The 16,018-nt window shown below is 37.2% G+C and overlaps 2 protein-coding genes across 6 annotated transcripts; both read right to left on the bottom strand.

Annotated features, from left to right (window-relative positions):
- Positions 1-1,074: 1,074 nt before the first annotated feature.
- On the bottom strand, positions 1,075-5,088 carry LOC124863128 (peroxisomal membrane protein PMP34-like). Its single transcript, XM_047357376.1, has 9 exons — positions 4,901-5,088; positions 4,523-4,583; positions 4,369-4,435; positions 4,145-4,296; positions 3,877-3,993; positions 2,922-3,070; positions 2,472-2,567; positions 2,254-2,339; positions 1,075-1,712 (listed from the first exon to the last, which is right to left on the bottom strand). Exons 1-9 carry the CDS (start codon positions 4,955-4,957, stop codon positions 1,559-1,561), a joined length of 939 nt encoding a protein of 312 aa, XP_047213332.1. The 5' UTR covers positions 4,958-5,088; the 3' UTR covers positions 1,075-1,558.
- A 1,228-nt stretch (positions 5,089-6,316) lies between these two features.
- Positions 6,317-10,527, bottom strand: LOC124863042 (RNA pseudouridylate synthase domain-containing protein 1-like). 5 transcript variants are annotated; one of them, XM_047357286.1, is made up of 6 exons: positions 10,426-10,527; positions 9,748-9,962; positions 9,537-9,660; positions 8,303-8,405; positions 8,047-8,148; positions 6,317-7,176 (listed from the first exon to the last, which is right to left on the bottom strand). In XM_047357286.1, the coding sequence occupies exons 2-6, from the start codon at positions 9,933-9,935 to the stop codon at positions 6,779-6,781; spliced, it is 915 nt and encodes a 304-aa protein (XP_047213242.1). In that variant the 5' UTR covers positions 9,936-9,962; positions 10,426-10,527; the 3' UTR covers positions 6,317-6,778. The 5 variants fall into 5 exon arrangements, with proteins under 5 accessions (XP_047213242.1, XP_047213239.1, XP_047213240.1 ...); XM_047357283.1 differs by having other exon boundaries at positions 9,748-9,985; positions 10,426-10,522; XM_047357284.1 differs by having other exon boundaries at positions 9,748-9,982; positions 10,426-10,521.
- Between the last annotated feature and the right edge of the window lie 5,491 nt (positions 10,528-16,018).

Below are 16,018 nucleotides of genomic sequence, written 5' to 3'. Positions count from 1 at the left end.
TGATGCAGAGGCAGTCCAGTCAAACTGGAAGAGCTGACTCCATATACTTTAAGAAAATGACTCATTTCCGTCTGTGACTCCATCAAACCTGTCCAAGAACAAGAAGGCCCCATACTTACAGGAAGCACAAGGCAGTACAACGCATCGCCATTTATAAAAACATAAACGCAAACAAATGTTTATATTACATCATATGAAGTACAGGAACATGAAAAACAGGCTCTGGAGCTGTGTTTGCACTAGGATGTTTCTTTGGGATTATTGATAAAAATGAGTACAGTAGTTGTAAATATTTCATTAGTCCACTAGGTGGCAGGAATAGTCTTTGGTTGATTTACAATCACAAATGAAGACATATCTGTAAGGTCCATCTTTAGACTGTCTCCATCTATAAATTGCTACGAAGTCTTGCGGATGCCTTGTCCCCATCTCCAGTGGCCAGTGGTGTGAAGCATACCAATTTCTAAAGAGTTTTTTCCATTTTCATACATTTAAATGCCAACATAATGCACAGTCAAGCACTTTTTCCTTTCCCTCCATACTTTAGAAAGTCTTTTAAAAGTTTCTTTGGACTTAAGCAGCTTTTCCACATATTACAGAATATTGCCCTGTGGGTTTTTAAAGTGTTTAGCGAGAAAGCTGCTATCTTGAGCAGATGAACAGTTTATGCAAGTCGTGTCTCTGAGAAACAGTAAAGACAGTACAAAAAAAGCCTGTTGCAATATGCATAGATTCGAAGAAAGAGTACATTTCTATAGCCCTCCCAGTCTTAGTAAATATCCTTGATTTTCAAATTTTAAACTTTTAAAAGCTTTTGGAGGCAGTTGAAGTCCCAGATTATTGTGAAACAAGAAACTTAAGAGTTCGAACCGTTTTTAATATATCATTTGTAATGGGATCATGAATACAACTATCAACAGAGTCCTTGTCCAAATATCAGAAGAAACTAGAAATCTAAAAGAAAAAAAAATGTAAATTCTGGTAAACAAAGATGTACCCAACAGTTGTTGATAAAAGGAAAAAACTAACTAACAAAAAAAAAAAAAAAAGTACAAAGAACAAAATGAATGCTGATACTTTTAAAGAGTTTAATGAGAGCTGTTGTTCACATATATTATGCATACAGGAAATCTGCCTAAAGATCTGGTTTGAACCAGATACCTTTACTACATTATCTCCAAGGGAAACACCTTATGGCACAACTCTGATTCTCTCTGATTCTACTGGTCCTCATCGCCTATTTGGAGATGAGAAGTCAACAAGACTGAAAACCAATGAGCTGGAATCGTTTTCAGCTTCGAGGGAAAACTGAATGAGTGCAGGGATCAAGACACTTATAGATTGACCTGTGATTTGCAACATCGCCACAATTCTCATATCAACATTTTTCTTTCAGAAAAAAAAAAACAGAAGAAAATCACCATAAATATCAGTAGTGGTTTATTCAGAACGGTTTATTGTTTGGTGAATGAATTACTCTAAAAATGAGGTCACATCCAGTCATCATCACAATGCATTTATGTTGTCAAGTGACCAGGGTTGTCTCTCTGGTTGCTGGTTAGTGCTTCTTGTAGTGGGGGCTGCCCAGTCCCATGACTTTGAAGGTACAGCTGGCAATCTTCTCATAGAGAAGGAACATGAGGGCAGCGGTCAGCACAGTCTGTAATAGCTTGGCCTCCAGGCCTTTGAACAGACCCAACACGCCATGTTTCCTAGAGCCAGTTCAAAACAAAAAAACTGGACTGAAGACTGATAATGACAGAGGTCCCATTTAGCAAATGGTACCTTATTAGACGAGACCATAAACATGTGGTCAGAGGAGACCAAAATAACATTTTTGGACATGCATAAAAAACAAAACAAGAGATACAAATTGAACTCTACTCAATCTGAACACACACCATCCATACTACAAAACAGGGTGTTGGCAGCATGATGCTGTGGAGTGGTGCTGTCAAAGTCCACACCTACATCCAATTAAGAATTAAGAAAGAAATTCGGGTCCATCCAATCTGACCGAGCTTGAGCTTAACTCTAACCCCCCCCCCCCCTCCCCTCACACACACACTTAAAACCAGTTCTGGACTGGTTGCTCCACCTGCTTTACTTTTCGTGAGAAATTCTAGGTAATTCCCTTGCAAGTTCAGACACGTGCCGTAGCTCAAAATAATGTGACAAAATGTATACTTCACTTTGAAATCTGGTGTATCTACATAGAAAAGAACAAAAAACTATTTGTGCGTAAATACTTACCTCGCTCTATTTACCAGTAGACCCTTGATGGTCTTCAGGCTGGACAGCAGTTTTGACTTCTCTTTCGGGGTGTTGAACTGACCAAACTGTTAATAAATTGTAGAAAAAACGTGTCATTAGAGCTAAAATGTTATCTGTTCTCCAGCTCTTTTGATGAAACACACGTCGTCACTTTGAACATATGAGAAAATGATGATTGATATAGAAATTAAACCCACCCTGAGGATGGACTGTATCGTCTGCAGTGGGTACGTAGCAGTGGTGGCAACAGCTTTGGCGACAGCCCCGATGATGAAGACCTCCAGAGACGAAAGCTTAGAGGTTTAGGAACAGAAGATTGATCACATTTTAAATTGCATTTATTTATATATTACAAATGTAAATCTTGTTTAGGGTGTTCACAGAAGTCAATTGCTCTCTCTAGCTCTATCTCTCCCTTCCTGTGACCATCTGATGGTCCTCTAACACGTTTTTCCACAAATGCTTTTACAGACTTCAGGGACATTGGAAAGAAAACATCTGAAACAGAGAAGCCACATATGCAATGCATAATCCCTATCCTCTGCTTGAGTCTCCCTGAAAGTCATGAGCACAGTATTACCAAGTGTCTGCATATCAGGTGTCTTCTCATCCAGATGTGTGAATCTTACCACCTCCTTCCAACTCACCTCCCTGGGAGCCCCTCCCCTCAACTGCCTTTTTAGACCTTCATAAATCATGAACTGAATGGCAGGGTTCAGCACCAGCAGCAAGGAAGGGAAGGTCCCGTTCCAGAGTGCTCCGACACCCTCTTTACAGATGATCTGTTCAAATGCATCTGTAAAAATGACAGAGAAGGAAGAGCCATACATTGGTTTTGCGAAAGTATTTATACCCCTTGAACCTTTTCACCTTTTGCTACATTGCAACCATAAACATCAATGCGTTGGTCTATCGCATTTTATGTGATAGACCAACACAAAGCAGTGTTTAATCAGAGAGTGAAAGGAAAATAAATAGATTTTACATTTTTTCTGACAAATGAAAATTTTAGCCTTCATTTAAATCCACTCTTTTCCCTCTGACCAACCAATTGCCTTCAGATTACCTCTACGTAGTAAACAGAGTCCACCTGTGTGTAATTTAATCAGTAATAATAAAGCTGACAGCATAGAGCAGCAAAGAAGCCAAGAGAACAATGGTAGCTCTGGAAAAAAATGCAGAGATCCACAGCTAAAGACTGGGAATCTGTTTACAGGACAACTATTAGTCAAGCTCTTCATAAATTGGGTAAAGGAAGAGAGGCATGAAGAAAACCACTGTAGATTAAAAGCTATAAGAAAACCCTTAGGGGTTTGCTTTTCTGTGGCATGGACAGAGAAGGTGGTCAAAAGCGAAAGGTGTGTCTTGAAAGAATTTTTGCACAAAAGCATGCCAAACATTTCAGCTTTTTATTTATAAATGATTTTTAATTCATATATAATTTTTCTTTCACCGTAAAGCTATGCTTTACTTTGTTCTGGTCAATCACATTTAATCTCAAAACAATACACTGACGTTTGTCGTTGTAATGAAACAAAGATCAGAAAAGGTTCAAGGGTGTGAATCATTTTCCTTGGTTATGTACATTAGACTAAATCTTACCCAGGATACCAGAGTAGTTTGTTGGTCGAATGTCTGCATTGCGAAACTTGGAGCCCTGCAGCTTCAGCCTGGTGTTGACCACCCACAAAGGAGTGGTCAGCAGGACATTTATAACCCCTAGAAAACAGAGCTGGCAGATAAAAATCTAAAGCAAAAACCTAACTTTTCTGTTTGTAGATTGCAAACCTTTTTAATCAACTGATGACATACTCTGACAGATAAAAAAAAAAAAAAAAGCTTTCTGTGATATAGTCTGAGATCGGCTCACCTGCAGCAATGCCTACAATAAGGTCAATGCTGGGTGTTGACTGCCTGCCCTTCAGCCAGCTGGCCTTCATCCAGTGGAAGCAGTAAAAGTAGACAAAGTTGGAGCAGCACAGACTACAGATGACAGGGAACCATCCTCTGTAGGGAGCTAGTCTGCAAAGAGGCAACAGCAATACTTTTCTCTCTCATCATTCAGCTGAGATCTGTTAACATCATAATACTCACAGTCCTTCTTCTTTGACGATGTCAGCCAGAATGGCTGGTGTAGATTTGGCCTTCCTATTTTCATCCACTGAACTCAAAGAAAAGATATGTTTATGTTATCAATATCTAGAATGTAAACTCCATCTGCTAAGGAGATAAAATATCCATGTTTTACCTTGAAGCCGTAATCTGGCAGTATCTAGAGGGAAGAATACTGTCATTGCAGTCACACTTCCCTAAAACAGACCAAAGTCAGCATTTAATAGAAGACTGACCACTGCACCAAAGTCAGTTGGGGAAATGACAGATTTAAAGTGAAGCATGTTTATATAGCACAACGTCAAGTCAAAACCAAAGACATAATAATGTCTACATATTTATCACATTAACTTTAATTCGGCTGGTTTAGGTTATGCTACAGTCTTGAATTCATAGAAACGAAACGAATTACGTTTTGAAATGTAGGACTAAAAACAGAGGTTTAAACCGACAAGAAAGCTTCTATGATCGGAAATGGACGAATAAAGAAACAGTGAAAGAGAAGCTAACTTACCGCTGCTCCTGCCACAGCATGAACCAAGCTCTCATAGGAGAAAACCTCGGAAGTCATTTTCAGCTGTCGTCTAATAATCCAAACTGCTCAACTGGTGACAGACACCACTGTTTTACCGCTACACAGCTGTCAGCATCTACCTGCTCGGTTACCCCACGGCTCGCTGGTTTTTTACACTTCCTTGAAACTGTGACTCACAGACGGAATTGTGGGTAGTGTAGTTTCAGGCACGCTGTTTCCTCGCGCAGTTTGTCTTTCTGACCAAAAGTTTTCATGACCTTAGATTTTATTGCTCAGTAATATTTAATATTGCCCATATATAAACAAACAAACAACTTCTTCTCTACTGTCTCCTCACTTTGTTTTTTTCATTTCCCCTAGAAAGTACTCCTGGTTCAGTGCTTCTTGATTTGGTTATATTTCACTCCTGGACAAAGCAACTGTGTTTCTCTGCAAATAACCCATCACACTCTTTATTTTTCTTTTCATTAGAAAAAAGTTATTTCCTTGACGAAGCCATTCATGGAGCTTTTGCCGCAAGTAACTGTGCACTTTTTGTTTTTCTTTCCCAGAGAAAGTACTCCTAGCCAAGTGCTTCTCTGTTTAACTTTTCGTTTTCCTGTACAAACCTATATAGACCTAGCAATTGCTGCCAAGTTTTCCTGGCCATGTCCTTCTTTGTTTTGCTATTTTTCATTCCATGACAAAACCATTAACTGTGTACTCCGCTTTTCTTTCCTGTAGAAGTTACCCCCCAGAGCAAGTGCTTCTCTTTTTAACAGTGTTTATTTTGTGGACAAAGTAACTGAAGGAGCTATTTTTGCCATTAGCTATCAAATGTTTTCTTAACCTACAGAAAGTACTCCTGGCCTAGTTTGTTTAGTTGTGTTTCTTTTCTGGACGAAGCCACCAACAAAGTATTGCTGCAAGTGACTCTGTGCACTACTGTTTCTATCCCACCGAAAGTACCTCCCAGTTAGTTTCTTCTCTGTTTAGCAATAATAATTTTCATTTTAAAAAAGCCAACAAAGAAGCTATTAACAGTTTTGTTTTTTTTACTTTCCCATTAAATCCCTCCTGGCCAGTTGATTTACTACAATCTGTATTTGTCTCCTGGACAAAACAGTCGACCAAGCTATCAGTGCCATTAACTCTGTGATCTCTTTTTCATCACAGGAAGTACAACTAGCTGTTAGGGATTGCTGCAAAGTTAACAACTTAATGCAATTAGTTTGGCTTCCTTAGATGGACAATCTACTAAGTCTTGGCATTAATTATGAAATGCATTGGACTGTAATATATTATAGTTAGGACTGGACTGTATGTTAGTGGATCTGACTATATGGCTGGATTCAGCTTGAATGAACCTGACTGATTTGGATTCAACAGAAATATATACAAACTGGACTTATCATGTAAAGTCAAGAAGTAATAATTTTTAATAGACATAGGATATTTCACAGCAAAAATGCATACAGAAAGTAATTTAATTGGTGATTTGCTCAATAACATAGATTATATGACAACAAACATGAGCTAAGGAAAACTCTATGGCTTTAAACCCACATGACTGGATCAGCAATAAAAATATATCTGCATCTAAGGTGTGATTTTTTATTTTTGAAAATAAACAAAAACCTCTTAAAAAGTCAAAGCACTGCATTCTTAGCTGCAGTAAAGTAAATAACTAACGAAGATCCAAAAATTATAGTTTGAAGTGGAGCATAAGATATTCTCTAACATGCCTTTTTACCCCACGCATTCATTATTTCATGCTCGTCTATTCCCTGTGGGTGGTCCCCCGTTTTTTAAGCATCCTCAACATGCTTTTGTTGTAAGGACAGCTAAAATAAATTAAACCCAAACAACAAAAACCCATCAATCTCCGGCCCATTCACTCAGCCACTCCTGGCAAGCCCTCCTCTGCTCCTCGCTATGCTCCTCAATCCTTGGCTGCTTGCTTTTCTTCCTCCTCTCCTCCTCTCTTTTCGCCACCTCTCGTTCCTTCTCTTTAGTCTTTCTCTGCTCCAAAATCGACTCAATAGTGGCATTTAGTGTCTGTAGTGAGCGCTGCGAGACCCATCTGGGATCGACTGCCGGGACAAAGGGGTCTCCGGCGGTGACGAGAAGGTGCTGAGGCTCCAGGGGAATATGGAGGAGGTAGGCGTGCAGCATCATACGATATGGAGAGTCATCTGCTCCCAAGCTGTAGGTGAAGTCTCCAACGATGGGGTGGCCGATGGCGCTGCAGTGGACCCTTAACTGGTGGGTTCGACCTGAATAAACAAAGGTCGTATCAAACAGAGAGGAAGCTGCTTTACATCTGTACTACAGAAGTTTCCTGAAATGCTCGAAGTACATCAAAGTAAACATTTTCTGTTGCAACCCTGATTGCCTCACAGGAGAAACAAGTCTGATGGGTGCTTTCGTAAACTGCAATGACTTAGTTTACATTTAACCCACACATGGTTTCTTACAAAAGTATCCATTGAACATTTTCACTTTTGTCTCAATAGAACCAGAAATGTTTATGTATTTTATTTGGGATTTTATGAGACAGAGCAAAAAGTGAAAAGAAAATGATACATGGGTTTAAAACTTCTAAAATAAAAAAACTTTAAAAACTTGCTGTGCATTGGTAGTCAATCTAGAACCATATTTCTGGGGTATGTCTGCCAGTTTTGCACATTGAGAACTTGAAATTTTTACTCGTCCTTCTTTGCCAGATAGCTCAATACAAATGTTTTTAATTTGTACCTCTGCCTGTTTTATTTTGCTTCTGGAAGGTGAACCTCCTACCAAGTCTGAAGACTTTTATAGCCTTTTGTTTTTTTCCAGGATTGTCCGGGATTAAGAACTATCCCATCAACTTTGACCCTCTTCTCTATTCCTGATGAAAAAAGGCCTCACTACAGCATGATGCAGGCACCACCACGTTTTATTGTCATGTGTTTGTGATTGTTGTATCTCAAAGTATCAGAGAAAAGTGGACTAAAAACCATTTTTCATTTTAGAGCTATACACCACTTTTGTTTGGTCTATTACAGAAAATCCCAATAAAATACGCTGATTTGTAGCAAATTGCCAAAATGACCAAGAGGTCTGAATACTTTTTCAAGGCTTTGTAAATAAAAGAGATCAGGTACCAGTGAGTGGCTGCAGCAGCACCTTGGTTACGGGGTCTCCGTCATACACCCCGTACTCCAACACTATCAGCTCAGTTTGGCAAGGCTTTGGATTCTCACAACCTGTTGAGTGAACATGAGAAAATACTCTAAACCAGTTAAAGCAATTTGTCTGTGGTTACTTTTAGATTTAAAGTCTTGGATACTTCCAGATCAAAATGAATTTTCCAATTCCAAACACTACAAGCAGAGTTCAAAACAAACCAGACTCCTGTACCTTCAGTTCCTTCAGTGCACATCATATGTGTTTTTCCCTCCATTGCGTTCTTGCCAATGGCGAAGTCCAGAGTTTGCTTCTCGATTTTCACCCACCCACGAAGCTGGGATGGAAAAAAATCCTCATCATATGTCAATATTAAACATTTAAAAGTTGCAGCTTCAACGCTTTTTAAGTGCAAGCTTACACGATTTCCTTAAGAGCCATAAATGGTTAGTGTAGGATTTACAAATATTGTACTATTTGCCTGTATGTTTAGGTTGTTTTGACAAATGGAAAGGATTAGCAGACAGCAACGTTTACATAGAGATGTGTTAGCAGATGCTTGCCTGTGGTCCATCCTGTGAAATGACCATAAAGTTAATCATGCTGAATTTGCTTTTCATCAATAAATTTCCATTGATACACATTGATAAAAAAAAATTAAAACTTTACCCTTTACACTCCTACCAGGAAGGACTCTGAATGTTGCTCGCCTGTTGCTTTGTAGGCCTTAGCCATTTCATGTTTTAATGTTCAATATAACTGCTAGGAGTTAATAGCTGCTTCATTATCTGGCTTAATCAAAGTCAGTGACAATTAAAAGAGCTGAGATGTTTCTCTTTTTATTTCTTAGTTTTTTTTTTTTTTAAATAACTAAAGGAACATTGGTACATTTAACTTTCAAGGCTCCTCTAAATGTCAGTCAGTCATTTTCTACCGCTTATTCCATAGTGGGTTGCGGGGGAGCTGGTGCCTATCTCCAGCAGTCTATGGGCGAGAGGCAGGGTACACCCTGGACAAGTCACCAGTCCATCGCAGGGCAACACACAAACAACCATGCACACACTCATTCATACACCTAAGGGCAATTTAGACAGAGCAATTAACCTAACTGGCATGTCTTTGGACTGTGGGAGGAAGCTGGAGTACCCAGTGAGAACCCACGCATGCACAGGGAGAACATGCAAACTCCTCTAAATGTTCCATTTCAAATTTCCAGACTAATGGATGGATGGATCCAAAGGAACTAAGTTTGGAAATACAAATATAATTCTATACTCAACTTTCTTTTCCATACATTTCCAGACTTGTCAAGACTTTGTAGGAACCCTGAACTATAAGACTTGTTTTTATTAATCCATCTTCCAGTATCTATATTATTAACACAATGATTTTCTTTTAGATGCAGATGCTGTGGTATGCAGCTACACATGGTCATACACCTTCACGTGCTTGTGTTTTTGTTCCATACCAAAGCTAGGTAAGCTTTAGTGACAGTGCGATCCTTAAAGCAGCGGTAAGCCCTTCCAGCAGCAGCCTTATTCAGAGCGACACAAAGAGCTCCGCTAGTAGAAAAATCCAACTGGTGACAAAACCTGTTGGAAAAAAAGTTAAAATATGAAACTATGAATGTTTATGAAGTATAAAGAAACTGGACATAAGGAATTTATGCGGTTACTGACCTGAACCCATAGTATGTGCTGGGGTCGGCCAGAAGGGGGAAGTGATGCTGAAGCTGCATCTGCACAGTCTGCTTTTCATACCACATCTTGCTGTCTATGCGGATATCCCAGTGTTTGTCCACAATGATGTAGTCATCGCTCTGGTACAACACATGCAGGCTCTCAATGCTGGCTGGGTCTGAACTCATCCTGTGCAGCTGTCAGTCAATCCAACCCTGCACAGACTGGATCAGTACTTCTGACACAAAGGAGCAAACATACCAAATCTTTACAATTTTTATTAAACGGTTAAAACCAGGTGTTTAATCTCTGACTGCATTAAACACTTAACCTTTAGTCCATAGCAGGACTGAATGTCTTTGATACAGAGTTAATGTAAGTACTGAATGAACTGTCTATCCTTTGATTGTGAATCATTTTTGAATAAATGAGTAGGAACATTTGTAACTAGGTAAGAACCATTATAATGTAACAACTATAGTGGTGTTGTATATTATTCCCAAATAAATGAATTCCTTTCCACGACAACATCAGGATACAGTGAAGTTAAAGTTAGCATGTTAGCACTGTCGGTTCACCTTTAAAAGCTTTAACAATCAGTAGCTGAGCATTTCCAATACGGATATCAGCCCGACAAGAAAATATGTTGTTAGGTCGCTCAAAATAATAATAATCTACCTTGACTTCTAATGAAGCGAAATGTGAGTAACGAATTTCCCAAACATGTAAACAAGCGCGTCCCACAGCGCACGTTTGCGCAGGCGCAAGATCTTCTTTTCTCACAGTTGTTAGTGAGCTGGGATATATCGCCACCTTCAGGTCTGGAGCGTTAAAAAAATAGGAAAAACGGTTCTGAATTTTTACTTAAATAAATAAATGGTGACTGTCTTCAGCTTTATTTTATATAACAGGATGATAGTACTTAACCATGTTGTGTTGTGATACCAGATGCAAACCATAAACCCTCAGGATGAAACGATCCGTCATATTATTTTAGGCTTTAAGCTTAAGGTGTAACCAATAATACACTTTGGGTTGCCTGTGCAGCTATTAGTTTGCCAAAAAAAGAAAAAAAAAAAAGAAAACACAAGCAAGAGACAATTATCCATTTTAAGAAAGGGACATGGTGAAATGTTAATTTCAGTCTTATTAAAGACATGGTGTTATTTTTATATAGTTATTTCAATAATAACTCTAACAGCTTATAATTATTAAGAGTTCTCATATTTCAGAGCAATGTCGACACTCTCATGTGTTTCTTTTCAGAAACCAAATTTATAACACAGTCTTCAAACAAACAAATCATTAAGCTTTTTATGTACTAATAGACGTTACCTCTTATTAAAACCTAATTTTTAACAATAATTTCACAAATTCCAAAAATGTATAGATAAATTATATTCTATGTAGTAAATAATTAAATTTTATCTTAAATCACCAAGTTTTTTTTTATAATCGCTATTCAAATACAGCTTGGATTTAGACTTTAATCTAAACATTAAATCTTTTTAAGACATTTCTGCCAAGTTTTTAACCATCAGACCTCTTTTGTTAATTGGGATTTTAATTTAATTTATCTTTTTAATATTTAGTTTTTAAAAGGTCATAAGCAGTCAATATCTTACCTGCAGCACATAACTCAATTGGCATCTTTATTTAATTTAAATCCAAATTAGTTTGTTGTGGATGCTAAAGCTCATTGCTAGTGCCTTGAGCTGCCTCTCATTGCCGAGAGGGACTGTTAGATAAAAATGTCATAACGGTTTATGCAGTCACTATTTTGGGAACATTTAAACTGTTGCTATGTTTGCATTAGGAGGATATTGACAGAAAATTATTTAGCCAAATGCTTTCTTGAAATTTATATCTACTCCAAATGTTTCTATTATGTTTTTGGTTATTTCCCCTGTTTCCTCCATTATTGCCAAATTATGTAGATTTTATTTCTTACTTTTATTTCTACTATCTGTTAATATATATTTTACAAAAAAGTTATCTGACTTCTGAGTGAATAATAATAATAACTAAAAAAGTAACACTACTGGCCTCTAATTTTAAAATAATTATAATATTATAAAATAAAAAAATCCTTACACACTGGAATGACTTTGTGCGCAAATAACCTGGAGCAAATGGCAAATGCGAAATGTAGGTTAAAGGGTTTGCAATAAGATCAATGGCTTTCTTTACTATTGATTAAAATCAATAGAGAGTTTATTTTTAAACTTGTCAACTATTTTTGTGACATGTTGTGATTTGATGGATTTGACAAACATTGGATTTGAATAATAACTTCTTAATTAATAAACTATGCAGCTTTCCACTGTCTCCCTTTGTTTTAACTGATTTTTCTTTTTTGGTCTTTTCTGCTGATTTTGGTCCCAAGTTTAAAAAAAAAAATTAAAGCAATTAACCACATCAACAATAGTGTTTAATATTTTCCAAATACCTTTTATATTATTTCTTTTATTTTTTAATATTGTAGTGTAATATTTTTTCCTCAGTGTTTTTATGAAGCATTTTACAGTCCTTTTCTGATCCATGGCCTAATGTTTTTTCACAACTATTACTTTGAATTATTGGGGAGTTTTTGTCTTTTATCTCCCTTATTAAACTGTTTTCCATATTATTTATGAATATTATGTTGATTAGAGTGTGTTGTTTGTATGCTTGGCCTGGTATAAACTCATGTACATTGTGTTGGTGAATTCCTCAGTAGGTTTAGGATTCAGTAAATTAATGTTATAATCTCTACAGTTGAAGATGACATTTTGGTTCATTTTGCCAAAATAATTCTGCAAAGTATCCTTTCTGTATTTGGTTGCCTACAGAGATAATAAATAAGGCTCACATGATCTCAGTCTTTCTCATAGTGTGCATGATCTCACAAAAGATTAAAAACCTGAAAATAATCTGCAGACGGTAGGAACTGTTCGCACTAAAACCCGTATGTGTATTTTACATAAGCTCTCAGGAAAAAACATCATTCCAAAGTCAAGCGATGACCTCACATGGTCCAAAGCTCATGAGAGACTATTATGAATAATCAGTGAATATGCTGCACACTCTACCTGCGGGTAATCCCATTACACTGCAGGTATGGGTCTGTTCTCCAGCTAAGATGATTGCCAGTTATTATATAAGCCATATTTCATAACATTGTTTGGTTCTTTTTGTGTTTGTTTGTGTAAATTCATCAGAATTAAATTCTTTGTCATTGGTGTTCTGTCTGTTGTTGCATAATGTTTCACTGGTGTGTTGATCTGAGGGATTCACCTACGGCAAAGCTTTGCACTTGTAGAAATAAAGAGATGCATGTGACTCAGCAGGCCTACGTCATCACTGGAAATCACAAAGGTTTCAGTTAGATAAGGGCAAAAGGAGAGAACATGACAGGCATTACTGATGGATCCACTTTTGGAGAATATCGTTTCCTACCACAGTCCTGAATGGGATGTTTGAGTTCTGTAAATCTCAATTATTAATTGTAACAACTTTTTATGGGAGTTTTTTGTTGTTGTTGTTGGTTTACTGTCTGAAAAAAGGTCTGGAAAGTTTTGATGTTGCAGACTCTTTCTTTGCTAAACCAACATGCTTCATTTTTGCTTCACTCTTTGGATTCTTTAAGGTCTTAAAGGACTTGCTGGATTACATCTTTTTTATGCAACTTTGCTAAAACAGGCATTACTCTTTAACCTGGCATGAAAACAGCCCACCATGCCTAAGTCATTCCTGCAGGCTCGTTGCGATGAGCCCATCATGATATCAGACTGGGGGCTGCCTCTGCTGCTGGCGCTGCTGCTGTTGGCACTCCTCTACTCCTTCCTGTACCTCCCTGCCATGGCCCAGCGAGCCCTACTGGAGCAGGCTGTCAGCAGCAACAACACCACCACCATTGTGACTCCCGAATGAGCTGGAATCATGGACAAGGACACGTTGTTTGGCAGGGAAAAATGCAAGCTTCTTTGTTATCGTGGAAATGGGGGTGGCCACGCGTTGGATTAAGTATGTTTTTTTAGACAGATTGATTTATAACAGCGGTGTTTGTCATTTTGCTTTCATGTAAAGGAATTGTGAGCCCCACCATGGTAGTTTTTTCTGGGCCAAAATGGAGAAAAGTGGAAAAATATTTTTTTTTTGAAGAAGCAGAGAGAGTTCACCTTCCAATAGAATAAAAAACAATATGGGAAAGTATTTTGCATTTGCAAACAGTTTTATTTAATTTTGTCCATGTATGTAATTAGAAAATCTTTTACCTCTGGTTTTGCAATAGGAAAATATTGCATTAAGGAAACGTGATTAAATAAAATGACCCAATGAAACGTGCCTCAAAATCTGTTGAAGACAGCATATATTAATCATTGAATAGAATCACATTTTTTATGTAGGATCTACAAAAATGAGTAAACTCAATCTGAAGCTTAAAAGTCCATTAATTTTATTCTGGCTATGGTTGTTGTACTTCTTGTTACCTTCTGTCAAAAATGTTCAGTTTTTTGATTGTATCTCAGGAAAGAGGATGTCCTTTTGCTCTCTGAGAATGGTTAAAACTGGATCCGGGTCATTTGACACCTTCACCAATTCAGAACCCATTTTGTACATGTGTGGTACAATTTTATTAAATCGGACTTCAAAAACATTTTACTAAATCAATTTATTAAATTAAATTCCTTTTGTACTTCAACACTGTAAATGGATGAAATGGCAAATGGGTGAAATGACCGGCTTTTCTTCATTTGTATCGTTTCTAAACCTTATTTATGGTGTCCATGTAAATGTGCTGTTTTACTGAAAAAATGCCAGATGGTATATTTCAATCTTAGAACCTATATGTCCAATTAGTAGACTTTCTTTGTGTACAGAAGCTATTCTAGAGTTAGTTGAATAACATGTAAACAGCATATCAAGGCCTGACCTTGCTTTGAGTATATTGTCCTGCTTCCAATACTTTTGCGTTGCCTAGAACAGAGGGTCACTATTAAATGTTAATTTTTCTAAAGAAATGCAATAAATATTAACAACATGGCATCATGGGTAAAGAAAATATATGATTCAGTTTTTATCCTGTGAGGAAAATGTGAGAAATGTCCTACTAACAACTGAGCTTTCATTTATTTGTTTACAATTCCCCCTTAACAGATTTGCCATTTTTGTGATTTCCTCTTCTTCACATTAATGTAATGTTTTTTTCTCTATGCCCTTGTGTGTTATTTGGTCCTCCACGGTATTTTACCTGAGCGTTGTTGTTGCTCTGCCTATCATTTGCTCTTATGATGATTTCAATAGGAGCATAAAAAATGAAAAAAATTCAAATGGGCCAACTGTTTATATGCTGAAGTGCTTAAGTGAAGAGGACTTTAAGATAGACTGCATAGTGCAACATATTAAACATCCAGTTTCAGATAAGGCACATATCTTGATTTTTAATAAATTGAATTCTATTTAAATATCAAATTTTATCTTGTGTACAAAGGCCACACTTACTTTGGCCCTAATTTCATTTTGCTCCAAATCCTTTAGTTAATTTTGCAAAGTAAACATTGTAGTGCCCCCTAGTGTTTTGTGCCAAATATGGATTTGAATTTATCTAAAAAATCTGTTCTATACTCGAAATTTGCACAATAAGTTTCTCTCTTCTTTTTGCCAAGCTACTGAGTTCTGAGCCTCAGTAGTTGGACCGCTAATAATCCATCCGTCCATCCGTCCATCTGTCCATCGCAGGTCAAAAGGCTAGTGGTTTCTCTCTTTCTTTTTTGAGATTTCAGAAATCTGCCAATATTTAGAAAATATCTTTCCACAATGGATAGTTAGAAGTTGACTTTCATTTAAATGTCTTTATAAATTACCATGTCAGGATATTCTTGCTTATTACTTGGTTCAATTGGATACACATTTCAAAGAAGACATCTCAGAGGCTGTTTGAAATTGTCTTTATTAAACAATACATGATACTAGAATTTGACAGTAATATTTGAAGATGCAGCACTTGGTTGTTAACTGCAGGAGGCAAGAGATATAAAGAGTTTCCAGGATTTTGTCTTTAACCTAACCTTGTACCAACAATACCTGCTTCATTTAGAAGGTGCTGACATCATGATAAATGTGCTAGTAAATGTTCCTTATTTTTGTGTGACATTAAGTTGTTTAGGAGAGTTATAAAAAAAAGGAAAAAACGAACCTCGCTAAATCATGCAAAACCCAACAAGCCAACATTTATAATTAGTCTCTAACCACAACAGTTCACTCAAATGGAGCTTCAATAATCACTGAG

The sequence above is a fragment of the Girardinichthys multiradiatus genome, chromosome X, assembly GCF_021462225.1.
Source record: "Girardinichthys multiradiatus isolate DD_20200921_A chromosome X, DD_fGirMul_XY1, whole genome shotgun sequence".
NCBI classification, from domain to species: Eukaryota; Metazoa; Chordata; class Actinopteri; order Cyprinodontiformes; family Goodeidae; genus Girardinichthys; species Girardinichthys multiradiatus.
The sequence above is the reverse complement of the archived record's forward strand: the minus strand, read 5'-3'. Positions and strand labels throughout refer to the sequence as shown.

Bases quoted from the DNA above. Each gene is read 5' to 3' on its own strand.
- LOC124863128 (XM_047357376.1), bottom strand. From the start codon at position 4,957: ATGACTTCCGAGGTTTTCTCCTATGAGAGCTTGGTTCATGCTGTGGCA. The intron at 4,584-4,900 runs GTAAGTTAGCTT...GGTCTGTTTTAG, and splicing joins ATGCTGTGGCAGGAGCAGCG to GGAAGTGTGACTGCAATGAC. The intron at 4,436-4,522 runs GTAAAACATGGA...CTTTGAGTTCAG, and splicing joins TGCCAGATTACGGCTTCAAG to TGGATGAAAATAGGAAGGCC.
- LOC124863042 (XM_047357286.1), bottom strand. From the start codon at position 9,935: ATGAGTTCAGACCCAGCCAGCATTGAGAGCCTGCATGTGTTGTACCAG. The intron at 8,406-9,536 runs GTATGGAACAAA...TTTCCATCCCAG, and splicing joins CTAAAGCTTACCTAGCTTTG to CTTCGTGGGTGGGTGAAAAT. The intron at 7,177-8,046 runs GTACCTGATCTC...TTGTTTATTCAG, and splicing joins GCTGCTGCAGCCACTCACTG to GTCGAACCCACCAGTTAAGG.